Below are 12,110 nucleotides of genomic sequence, written 5' to 3' on the forward strand. Positions count from 1 at the left end.
AAAAGGGTGAGTCAGTCAAGAGTGAGTGAGTGAGTGAGTGAGTGAGTGAGAGGAGTGTCATGGTACAGTCCTTGTGAACTGCTGTTGTGAGATGGCTAGTTGGGGCCGGGGACAGTTTGGGAACCCAGAGGAAGGGGCACATCTGCCGTTGAAGCCACTACCAAGCAACGGTAGTGAAGACTCACATTGTTTGTGTGTGTGTGTGTGTGTGTGTCATGCTCATACAATTGACAATATGGTATATACCATTACCAATGTGTCTTAAAGGGCTAGAGCAAAATTAATAACTGTCACCCAAATGAATAAGCTATGAATTGCTTGACCATCATTTTACATAATAAATGTAATTAAATTACAAAAATATATCTTACTTTATATAGGTAATGCCACTGGAAGTAAAAGCCCAAAAGATCAGTTATTTGTGAACATCAGGGAACACAACACGAGACGCGATATACACTGAGAGTAAGAGGAACGACTCCCATAGTGGTGGAACTATGCGCGGTGTTAGAATTGGGACAGATAAGATAAATAATCTTAACAAGTTTTTAGTATATAAATATTTATTATAATTGATGAACATTTTTAAATACTTTTTAAATTTTACAATAACATAATGGCAAGCAATGAAATAGATTAACGTAAATGGAGCACCTGATGATGGCACTATGTTGCCGAAACATGTTGTGAAATAACAGGTGAAATTGAATGCACTAAAAGACGGACACTGCATACATATCATAGTGTGTAAGTGTAAATACCTGAACAAAACAGAAACATGTTGAGGACCTTTGGATTCTCTTACAAGCAGATTCTATTGTACATCATGCCCCCATGTTACAAAATATCACAGCACTGACACACTTTCAAGATAGGCTGGTCTAGCAATAATGCTCTATACTTGTATTTGGGAGGACCTCGGTTCAATTCTTGGTCACGACACCAGCTACCCTTACAGGCTTTTGTGGTTTTCCTTGTATGTGTGTAAGGGGTGGACCATAAAATCCGACCCTCACACTGCGACCTTCAATGATCTATTGTGCTTCCCCTTTGGATTAACCCTTTATTAATTCTACACTCTGAATGAAATGTAGGACTTTATTTATAGGGGTATCATAAAAGTCACTTGGTTCCATGAAGAACTGACCCAGGTGGCGATATCTTTGGTAAGCTGTAGCCTCACAATCACATAAGATGCGTGTGGCTGATTCACCTTTTTGTAGGCACCTTTCACAGGTTGGGTCATCTGTCAGTCCCAGTCTGAAAAGGTGTCCGTTAAGGTGGCAGCGTCATGTAAGTAATCCTACCACCCATCTTAATTGGTCTCTCATTTCAACAGGTCCTTCGTTCTTCTGGTAGAGGGTCCTGATATAAATCCCTTTGCCTGTCTGAGTCCAATTGTGGATTCCCAGTGTTTTTGAGTGGCTTTCCTTAGTCCCACCAGAAAATGTCAGGATAGTACCATGATCACACCAGAACTGCTTCCTTCAAAGTCTTTTGCAATTCATCATTCATCTGTCATTCCACCATTCAGTGCTGTGCAATCTAGATGCTGAAAGCGTCACAGAATGACCCACAAAAAAAGACATCCCTTCTGTATTGTTGGGGTGTGCCATACTTACTTTCATTGGTGAAACATCCAGCCTGGAGAGACAACTCTAGCGTAGTTGTGCCAGGCTGGAGTAGTAGATCACAGATCTTTGCTCCCTGAAATATGTTACTGATCTCTTCTGCCGTCAGCTGTGCGAGACTCTCGGCAGTCTGATCGTAAAGAGCTGATGTGGCCTTAAGTGCTGCCTCCAACCCTTCCTCTAGAAATGAAATATAACTTTTTAGTTTCTTCCTGAGCACACTTTGAAAATGTTGTGGAAAGACAAGTACATTTATACTAAGGCACAAAGTTAACATAACAAGATGCACTAGAGAGTGATGATACATAGAGGAAATGTCTTCAGCAAAGGCCATCCATAAGAATGAACTTTATCAAAATTATAACTCCCCCTTTTTTCTCTTCAACTGGCAACAGAGCATCACAGTGCAGTTCACTATCAAACAAGAGAAAGACATTTCTTTCAGTATCCACCAAACAACAATTGGTGGTGGCGTGAGTTGACCCTCCAATACAAAATAAACTCTGACAAACATTTTAGAAATTCACCAATAGCTGTCACTTTAACACTGTCACCATACATTCCGGTTCCTGCCATGTACATTTTGTAATCTTCTCTTGTGTTTATATGCACAGTATTCTAAATGGTCTCAGATGCAATGCCCATCTTTACATTTTTTTTTTTAAATTCGCTTAGTGGGGAGTGGAGTCCAACTGGGTCCACTTGGCACGGCGGCCACTGATTGGCCTATTGTAGCCTGCCCCAGGTGATTATAATGGTGAATTTGGTGGAATAAAGATTGGCAGGGGAAACTGAAGTACCCGGAGAAAATCCGCCCCAGAGCCACTTTGTCCACCACAAGTCCCACTTCACCAGACCTGGGATGAAACCAGGGCCACCGCGGTGGGAAGCCAGCGACTAACCGCTTGAGCTATGGTGCAGCCGATGCCCATCTTTAGCTACAGTTTCTTCAGATGACGCCTCCTGTTATCCACATTTACACACATCAAATCACAATTTTCCTGAGCATGTACACTATTAACAATGGAAATTTGTTTTCAGCAAAGGTTGAGCCTGCAAAGCTAACAGAAAAATAGGCATCTCTCCTCCACTACCAGCCAGTGGTCCTTTCCATAAATTAACAATTACTTCTACATAATGACAGAATAATGACAGAATGTCAGGTCTTAAACTTCTACTATAAGGATCTCTGTTCAATAAGTGTTCATCCTTCCCTTGTCTACTTTACATTCGCAATGAGATTCATGTGGATACTGCTGTACCTCCGTGAACCAGAAGCATCACCTGTTCAGCAAGCCTCTTCTGAGCAGTTCTTAGTTCAGGATTCCTCTGGAACAAAATAAATTCATACAAAAACAGGATGCTTGGAAATTCTTGAGTAGCTGCAGAATTGACAGCTCCTCAAGAAGGGCTCAGCTTCTCCAAGAATTAAGTAAGTGAGTAAGTTGTAGTCACACATAATTCCTTTTAAATTGCAAATCCACTTCATTTCATATGCTGGAGGACATTTAGATACAAGTAAATGGACAAGTACAAGCATGTGGTATCATGAAGGTGTGAACATCTTTGGCTATAAAACTACTCTTACCATATTTCTGGATTATAAGATGCGTCCATGTTTTAGACAGGAATTTTCGGAAGGAAAAAGAAAACTCATAGTTTCACATACTAAGACAAAGAGTGAAACTTCAGCTGAATTTTCCAGGAAAAATTACTTATACTTTAGAAAATATGACAATTCAGATGGAGAAGGTAAAGGTAAACTTATGCCTGTGTATAATTAAACACCACTTCATCAAGATGTAGGGGTGACTGAAGGTACAACTCCATCATTCTTAACCTTGGCACTAGGCAGAAGTGAATGTGTAGCTTCATGACCCTGCCATTTTACCCCCCCCCCCCNCCCCCCCCCCCAGAAGAAATAGCCTCCCATGGTACCCTCTGGACAGGAGACTGGGTAGGTCCCAGGGGTGCTATGAAGAAGATAACACTCTCTTGTCTAGGCTAGAAAGAGAACCCTGACTTCTTGGTCTTCCAGCTCGAGAACAAGACAAGCAGTACAACACACAACAGGAGAGAGAACAACCCAAATACATATGTGCATGGAGATGACTTATATATTAAAAACCAGGGCCCAGATTTTGATGACCTGAAAATATTTAAAAAATGACCGAAAAAATTCAGAAAAATGACCTAAAATATGACCCAAAAATGTAATATGCAGGGCCCGGATTTTGATGACCTGAAAATATTAAAAAAATGACCTATAAAATGACCGAAGGAATCCAGAAAAATGACGTAAAGGAGAAAGAGAAAGAACACTTCGCTTCCATATTATTCACATTTCAGAAAACATATGAAGAAAAATTCCCTAAAATGGCCAAAAATGACAAGAAATACCCTTAAGAGTCCAAAAATTTACCAAATAATTACCCCCAAAATGAAAAAATGACCTTAAACCTAAAAATGACAAAAAATTACGTATAAAATTTACATTTCTGTAACCAGCAGCTTATATCTGAGATTTATATATTTAAGAGCATTGCATAGGATAGAAGGAAAAAAGATGACATGTCATCAAAATCCGGGCCCTGTTAATAACATAAGCAACAACAGAAGACAGCAGTTTCCTCACCCAATAATTTTTGACACCTGCAGTAACAAACTTTTAAATTTTAAAGCGAATAACTTTTAATAAATTTTATAGAACATGATGTTGCATGTGAGACTGTAAATAAACTAATTGACATTACATGAAAAGTGCAACATGTTGCTACAATATTACTCCAGCTTGTAGCTTATCAATATACTGATTTACCCAGGCTCCCAAATAAGATGGAGATTAAGGAAACAGTGTGAAGTGGATTCAACTGGCACAAGTCACGGTCCAGTGGTATGATCATGAACATGTAAGTAAGACTTCAGGTTGCATAGAAGGTAGGAACTTGACTAGCTGAGGAACTATGTGGTACTCCACTCCATGGATTTAGTAAAGCTATTTCTAACTTGTATTTCTGTAACACTGAGGTTTTACCTTCACATAAAAATGTAAGCGTTCTGCACTGGACAGTATGACTGTTACTATTACCTAAAACTTATATTTCCACTCCGTAATAAATATAATTGTTGGATCACATGGACTAGGAAGACGGAATCACAGAGGTCAAANATATAGCAGAGAAAATTGCATCTAAAATGTAAAGTCCCTGTGCTTAACTAATTAAGCACTATGCCATGAAGACACATTGGGTAATGGGATGTATAAATCATAATATTCTTGACCTCAGCACTAGATGGAGGTGAGTAGTCAGCTTCATGCCCTGGCGACTTTAACCCTCTGGATAGGAGGTGGGGTGGGCCCCAAAACTGGTCTGGACAACATGGAGAGGAGAAAAATCCTGCCCCTACCAGGACTAAAACTCTGACCCCTTGGCCGTCCAGCCTGTAGCCAGTCACTGTACCGACTGCACTATCCTGGCTTCCCAGAAATTGCATCTGGGCAAGGTATATTTACATACAATTCCAAGACTTGTTAAAAAGATAAAGCTATCCATGTAACAAGCTGTGGAGACCCATAGGGTTATTAGATGTCGAGGCTCCCGCATTTTCTAGACAAGTCACCTCACAGATGGCAGTGAGGTTGTCAGCCTTATGCATCAACCGCCTTTTACCCACAGGAAGGTTCCTGGTACACATTTCTGTTAAGAGGCCATAATGCAGCTAGAAGGATTAGGTCAACTGAAAAATCCAGTGACCTCATTGGGAATCGAATGCGTGACCTTCCAGCTTGTAGCATAGTGCCTCAACCAACTAGGCTACTGCATGCCCCCTTTCAGGACTTGATTCTACTGTCATCTATGAATTCATTCCCAATAATCTAACATTTTTCTTTTTACAATTATTTAATGCACCCAACTTTCCCTATTTACAATTTCGCTTATTTGCAACCAGGCACATTATCACAAATTGTGTTTGAAAAGTTCATCTGTGGCACAATTTTGGCACACCTCTTTTTCTGAAATTATGAGTACAGGATGGTGTACTGCACTGGTTTACTCAAGTAGTAACAATCACAGACCTGTATTCAGCAGGTGCTAGGTTAAAATCTATGTCAGGAGGCCTGCTATTCTGACTGAAATTTTCTGTATTTTCCTCAGTCCCTCCAAGCAAATGCTAGTGCAGTAACTCAATTCAGCAATGCACAATTCTTTCCAATTTTTTATTCACAAATCACTCCAACATTTGACACTAGATATTATGAGATAATAGCAGCATTTTAACACAAATCTCAATAAATTTAATCCTATTTGGAATGTACGTGTATTATGTGATAAGTTAAAAAGAAACCTGATTATTTGATTGTTTATTAATTGAGATGTTCCTAAAAATAGTTGAAACTGGAGAAGGGGGTGGTTTTATTTTCTGGGCAGAATTTAGGTTTGTACCAACCCTGTAATCATGGTATTAGATGAATAAAGACACACAAGGATAACATTAACATTCTGACAATAAGAATGAGGAAAGGTGACTCAGACAATCTCTTTTTTTAGTTCTTTTAATTATCTGAACACTAATGTTCCATAAGAATCACAATTCAAATTACCTGGTGTTTTCTCATTATGTTCTCAATACTGCCAAGCGTCTCAAATGTGAACAGTTTGAGTAGCCTCTCAACTTCTGAGTCTTGACACCGTACAAAGAACTGATACAGATCAAATGGGGAGCTCTTGTCTGCATTCAACCACACTGCGTTATCAGCAGTCTTACCAAACTTGTGGCCAGATTCTGTTGTTACGAGTGGAAGTGTCAAACCTTCAATAAAACAATATACAAACATAGGCACATTTTGCATTCAGGAATATAATCTCAACCCCACATCATCTGCAAATTCAGTAAGATCAAGTGACAGTTCAGAGCAACAAAAATACTCAGCATCTAGTCCAATGTGTCATATATAATGGTATGAAAGGACAAGACTATTTATGCACAGTACTTACCATTAGTCATCAGTACTGTGATATTAATGCATTTTGATCTATCCGTCTGATACTGACACATCCGTCCTTTAGGGACTCCCCTTGCATCAATGTCCCTACCTGGTCCCTGATGACCGAGTCCCATGGATGGTGTAGGAATGTCATGGTGTGTCATCCCTCTGTGGGCGACAGCCAACTTCTTACTGGACCCACCATCACCGTGGGTCTGTTCCTTCAGCTGTTGGTGGCGCCCTAAGGCTAGATGCCAGTCCATATACTGTTCCTTCAGCTGTTGGTGGCGCCCTAAGGCTGGATGCCAGTCCATATACTGTTCCTTCAGCTGTTGGTGGCGCCCTAAGGCTGGATGCCAGTCCATATACTGTTCCTTCAGCTGTTGGTGGCGCCCTAAGGCTAGATGCCAGTCCATATACTGTTCCTTCAGCAATCTTACAGTTGTCACTCTTCTTTAGGGACCTCCTCATGCACCGCTACACTCTTTTTCTTCCAATGAGGTTGGCTCCTTACTCTCCAGACAGGCCTCTGTCGCTTCTTGGCAGGAAGTCATCCCCTTTCACGAGGCATTTATACTAGCTCTCATTCTTTCCTGATGGGTGTCCATCTTGGCTATTATTTTTTCTTGAATGGCCTCTGTCCTGGCTTGGTGAACATCCATCCAGGAGATGCGAGTATTCTGAATGACTTTACACTTCTCATTATTGGTTTTTATTTCAGCTTCGATCTTGGCTCTCATCCTGGCCAGCATTTCTTTATTGGGTTTCATTTCTTCTTGGTTAGTCTTCACTTCTTCTTTGACATGTCCTTTCACTTCCTTTTGGTTTGCACCTATCTTAGCACGCATCTTTTCTATGGCGGCTACCAGGCATTCCATCATTTATTCCATTTTTGTAGTATGGTGAAATAGCAAGACATTGTAGTCTCCAATCCAACCACTTCTGACACCAAGCGTCACATGAAGGAGTGACTCTAGATGGGGTTTGCATTAACAATTGGATTTATTGTCCACTTTAACATATGACTCATGATTACACTTAATTATAGCACAAGTGCTAATATCCACGCTTTACAAATCACTACAGAACACATTAAGTCTTTTCAGACTACTGTCATTCCCTGGTAATGGCTCCTAACACTGGAGATTCTTCAACTACACCGACTATGTCTTCTCTTCACAGCCTCCCTTACAGCCCTCTCTCTCATTTCAATCGTCCTCCTTATAACATCTCGGCAAAGACTGCGTAGAAACACTGTTCACTGTTGTACTCCCATCATTTCTGTGGGAACATGTTTGTTTGTGAAGGCATTACTCGGTAATGGCTCTTTATACTTGCTGATTAGGAATCTGTTGCCTAGCAGCGGATGTTGTTTTGCTGTCTGTTTCAAGGTCATTACCAAGTAACGGGTCAACATGCTACAGTATTGTTTGGATCCAAGAGTTAGAAACCAAAATTGATATTAAACAAATATTAAGAGTTCTATCTTCTGGAATGTGACACCACATAATCCAGTGAAAGTCAACCGACGATTTGGGGGAACACACCACCTCCATCTTCAGGACTGAAAAGTAAGCTAAGCAAGAAGCAACTCCCCGCTACATACTGGTTTCTTGCGTGGCTTATTCTTCAGTCCTGAAGATGGGGAAAATATGTTCCTCCAAAATGTCAGCTGACTTTCATTGGACCACACAGCATTTCTTCACAACCATTGCTGTGAGAACCTAAAATCCTACAAACAAATACTGTCAACACTCTAAGTACAAAACTGGATGTTTCTAGTTAGGACTTGAAAAATTAAATGCATTTGAAGAAAACATAATTCCCTTAGTGGGGGGTGGAGTCCAACTTGGTCCACTCGGCACGGTGGCCACTGATTGGCCTACTGTAGCCTGCCCAGTGTGATTATGATGGAGAATTTGGTGGAATGAAGATTGGCAGGGGAAACTGAAGTACCAAGAGAAAACCCGCCCCAGCGCCACTTTGTCCACCACAAATTCCACTTAACCAGACACAGGATCGAACCTGGGCTCCTGCAGTGGGAAGCCAGTGAATAACCACTTGAGCCATGGCGCGGCCAATACAAGTTTGACATCATTCTTGGTATTTGGCTGACAGCAAACAAACGCACATACAATCAAGGAGAACATAGATCTGAGAGTGTAAAATTAAAGTTTCACAGCATTTCCTGAGGTGTAGTTCTCATAAATGGAAGAAATGTTAATTTGTCATAAAGGTGTATGAAACTTTGTACTGTACCATAAACTCTGGTATCTGCAACTCTTGAGATGAGATCATGGCCAGACACAATGTTGCCCATCTGATCACTGCCGCCAACTTGAAACCTGCAGTCATATCTCTGTAGAAGATGAAGCCAATCATATGCTTGGAACACCTGATAGCAGAACTCAGCAAAACTCATACCAGCTTCTGATGACAATCTGGACTGAACACTGTGCCTGGAGAGCATGGTGCCTAGTCGGAAGTGGCGTCCTACATGACTAACAAACTTGACAACATTTTGTTCTGAATACCAGTCAGCGTTGTCAATAATCCTAGAAAAACTCAATCATATCAATCATACAATAAACTATTTTCTTGTGTAATTCTCCGTTTACTTGGAAACTGTCATTTACATACATTGGTGAAGTCAATGTCCGTGTGCTTGCATACTTGTCCCACAGATATTGCTCATGATTGCTGAAGATACGCTGGATACTTTCCTTTATAGAACGTACATTGCTATTAATAATTGTTGATTGTAATTCTGGCCTATCAGTGGCATGGCCACTTGGATCCCCTATCCTTCCAGTTGCGCCACCAACCTGTAATGAAATATGCTTGTAACATAAGCAGTGCACATGCAGAGAAAATTTCACAAACAACAAGATGTGTATTTGAGACTCTTATTGTGATTACTATGAAGACTGCTGTTTTATGGGCTGTCAATCCATCTGGAAGTTATCATTTTGAAGGAACCTGCTTCCATTATCTTCAGAGTCGAGGAGTGCCTCTTCTAATTCATTTTTCTACCCTGAAGATGGAAACAGCAAGTTCTTCCAGAAAGGTGATGTCTACCAGAACACATGGTGTCACATCCCAAGAGACAGTAATATGTAATGTATACAGATTCATTACAAACCCAAAAATTGTGGGATGCTGGCCAACATATATATATGAGAGTGTAATGTTAGCCCACGTGAAATCAAAGAAACAAACTATCATGTGAAAAGTTTGGTATATGACTGTCATGTTGACATACCTGTGGAGCTTATAACATATCACTCCTAACATACATACATACTAGGACAATTATTGAGCATAAATCATAATTTCAGCATGTAGTTAACTAACTCTATGAAGCTCAGTCCTCCTTAATAAGCCAATATTTGCTCAGCCACTCATGAAATTTCTACAATTTTATGGAATTCATAGGTATATTACCATGTTCACAAACTCCTGCCAATGATCCCTATCCTGAGCCAGATGAATCCAGTCTACACCCTCCCATTCTATCTCTTTACAATATATTCATTATTATTCTCCGATCTACATCTGAGGCTTCCTACTGTTCCCTTTTCTTTGAGTTTTCCTACCAAAATTTTATATGCACTTCTCTTCGCTCCCATCCACTCAACATATGACATTGTTAAATAAATGGAAACTATATTAAATGTTCTTGCACACTATTGTTGTTTATGGCAATGAATAATGGAGTATAACTAAAGGCAATGGACATAAACCAAGAATAATTTAAAAGACAAATTCTTAGAACTGTTGTTTCTCCTAACGAAAACAGATTATGGTGAATCTGCAACAATTCTGAATATCAGCAACATGACAGGTCTGGGAAAATTAAAGTAGTGAATGGAAGAGTTATGTGACTGTGGCACTCCTCTTCAGAATAAATGAAATGTGTTCATTCATTCATTTATTTTCCATGTATCCATGTACAGGTGCAACCCAGGATATGGAAATAGTCCATTTAACAATGTTCATACAAAATTATATAAGTCTCTTAGAGACAGTCACCTACATCAATTAATCAATTGTGTCCCAGCAAAGAATTAACAGTTTGCAAACCAGAGAATATTAGAACAGGGTAACTGAGTACAAGGTGGCTGAATAGTGCTGAACAAGACCCACAAATTTGAATCCTATGAAACAAGGAAAAGGCATAGGATAGGAACCACTGGGGGAACATCAATGAGGTCAAGGCCTGCACCAGGCTGGCAGTACCACAGAAGGACCTCTGTATACCACAATCTTCAAAGACAAAATTATTAAAACACAGCTTACACAAATCATCATACATGACTATATTAATTTCATGCATTTATAGCTGATTTTCAATTGATGCAGAAAGTATAACTTACAAGGGCAATAACTTTGTGTCCACCTCTTTGCCAATGCAACAAGTTGACTAATACCAACAGATTTCCAAGGTGCAGACTACTGGCTGTTGGATCAAAACCTGCATACACACACTGTGGTTTGGCATTCAGAAGATCTGTCACTTCGTTGCTAGAAACAAAATTTGCATTAACCAGAAATAAACAAAAGCAAGGAACTCGACGACTGCCGAGACCGAATTAAAAAATCGAATTCGGCGATGAGGCACGAGTGCTTCTTTAGTTTAGGTTGCATTAGATCAGTTTATTACAGTTCATGGGAGAGAATTTCATATGTTCACTTCACAGCGAAATTCATTCTTGTACGGACAGGCCTGACTCCGATTCTTCCGTTTACTTCCTTCTGGAAAAGTGATCACCTCGATAACATAGCACAATTATACGAACACACCTCAAGTTTACATCACTTTCTTACATAGACCACACTCCTAAAACTGCTATGCTTACCTTGATATCTCTGGAAATATGTCTTCAAACATTCCTCGTTCATGAAGTTTCAGGACGTTTCTATTAGAGTACTGCCTAACGAATCTGTTAAGAATGTTGGCTCCCCACGTTCGTCGAAAAGACATTTCAAGATAAAACAGTAATAGCTTGTCATAAACACAGATCCCACAATTCTGCCTACAACAAACGGCAAACCGTTAAAAAAAAAAAAAAAAAAATTTGCTTTTCNTAGGATCTGATTAAACACAGTTCACAATCAGGTGTTTTGGCGTGGAGCAACATCATATGCAACATTCTAACCAATCATAATACACTTATATCACTCATAAATTTAAGTTAGATCGGTTCGGATTATGCTCTTAACCTAAATACTGCCGCACATGGCGCATTAGACCCAGCCCCTTGCCATTTCGATTTGTAAATTTCAGGCGAGCGGAACTGGAACTAAATCAGCTTTGCAGTACAGCCAACAAACTTTTTTATGGTCATGGAATAATAAAGCTTAAAATACTGTGAAAATCGTTTCAAGCTTTTATTACATAAATATGTGTAAAATTTGTAGTTACATTAAACTTCTTAGTGGATGTTTTGTTTAATGTAACTCTTTCATTTCGTTTCTGTCATTCTCTTTAA

At 39.8% G+C, this 12,110-nt stretch overlaps 1 protein-coding gene across 1 annotated transcript in view; it reads right to left on the minus strand.

Annotated features, from left to right (window-relative positions):
• LOC111875387 (tyrosine--tRNA ligase, mitochondrial) overlaps positions 1–11,694 on the minus strand; it is a 15,409-nt gene extending 3,715 nt beyond the window's left edge. Inside the window, exons 1-7 of the mRNA XM_023871606.2 lie at positions 11,478–11,694; positions 10,995–11,142; positions 9,259–9,443; positions 8,878–9,173; positions 6,235–6,443; positions 2,894–2,960; positions 1,623–1,811 (exon numbers count right to left, since the gene is read on the minus strand). Coding sequence (XP_023727374.1) covers positions 1,623–1,811; positions 2,894–2,960; positions 6,235–6,443; positions 8,878–9,173; positions 9,259–9,443; positions 10,995–11,142; positions 11,478–11,602 — 1,219 coding nt within the window. The 5' untranslated portion in view covers positions 11,603–11,694. The remainder of the gene's footprint in view (positions 1–1,622; positions 1,812–2,893; positions 2,961–6,234; positions 6,444–8,877; positions 9,174–9,258; positions 9,444–10,994; positions 11,143–11,477) is intronic.
• Between the last annotated feature and the right edge of the window lie 416 nt (positions 11,695–12,110).

The sequence above is a fragment of the Cryptotermes secundus genome, unplaced genomic scaffold, assembly GCF_002891405.2.
Source record: "Cryptotermes secundus unplaced genomic scaffold, Csec_1.0 scaffold15, whole genome shotgun sequence".
Classification (NCBI taxonomy): Eukaryota; Metazoa; Arthropoda; class Insecta; order Blattodea; family Kalotermitidae; genus Cryptotermes; species Cryptotermes secundus.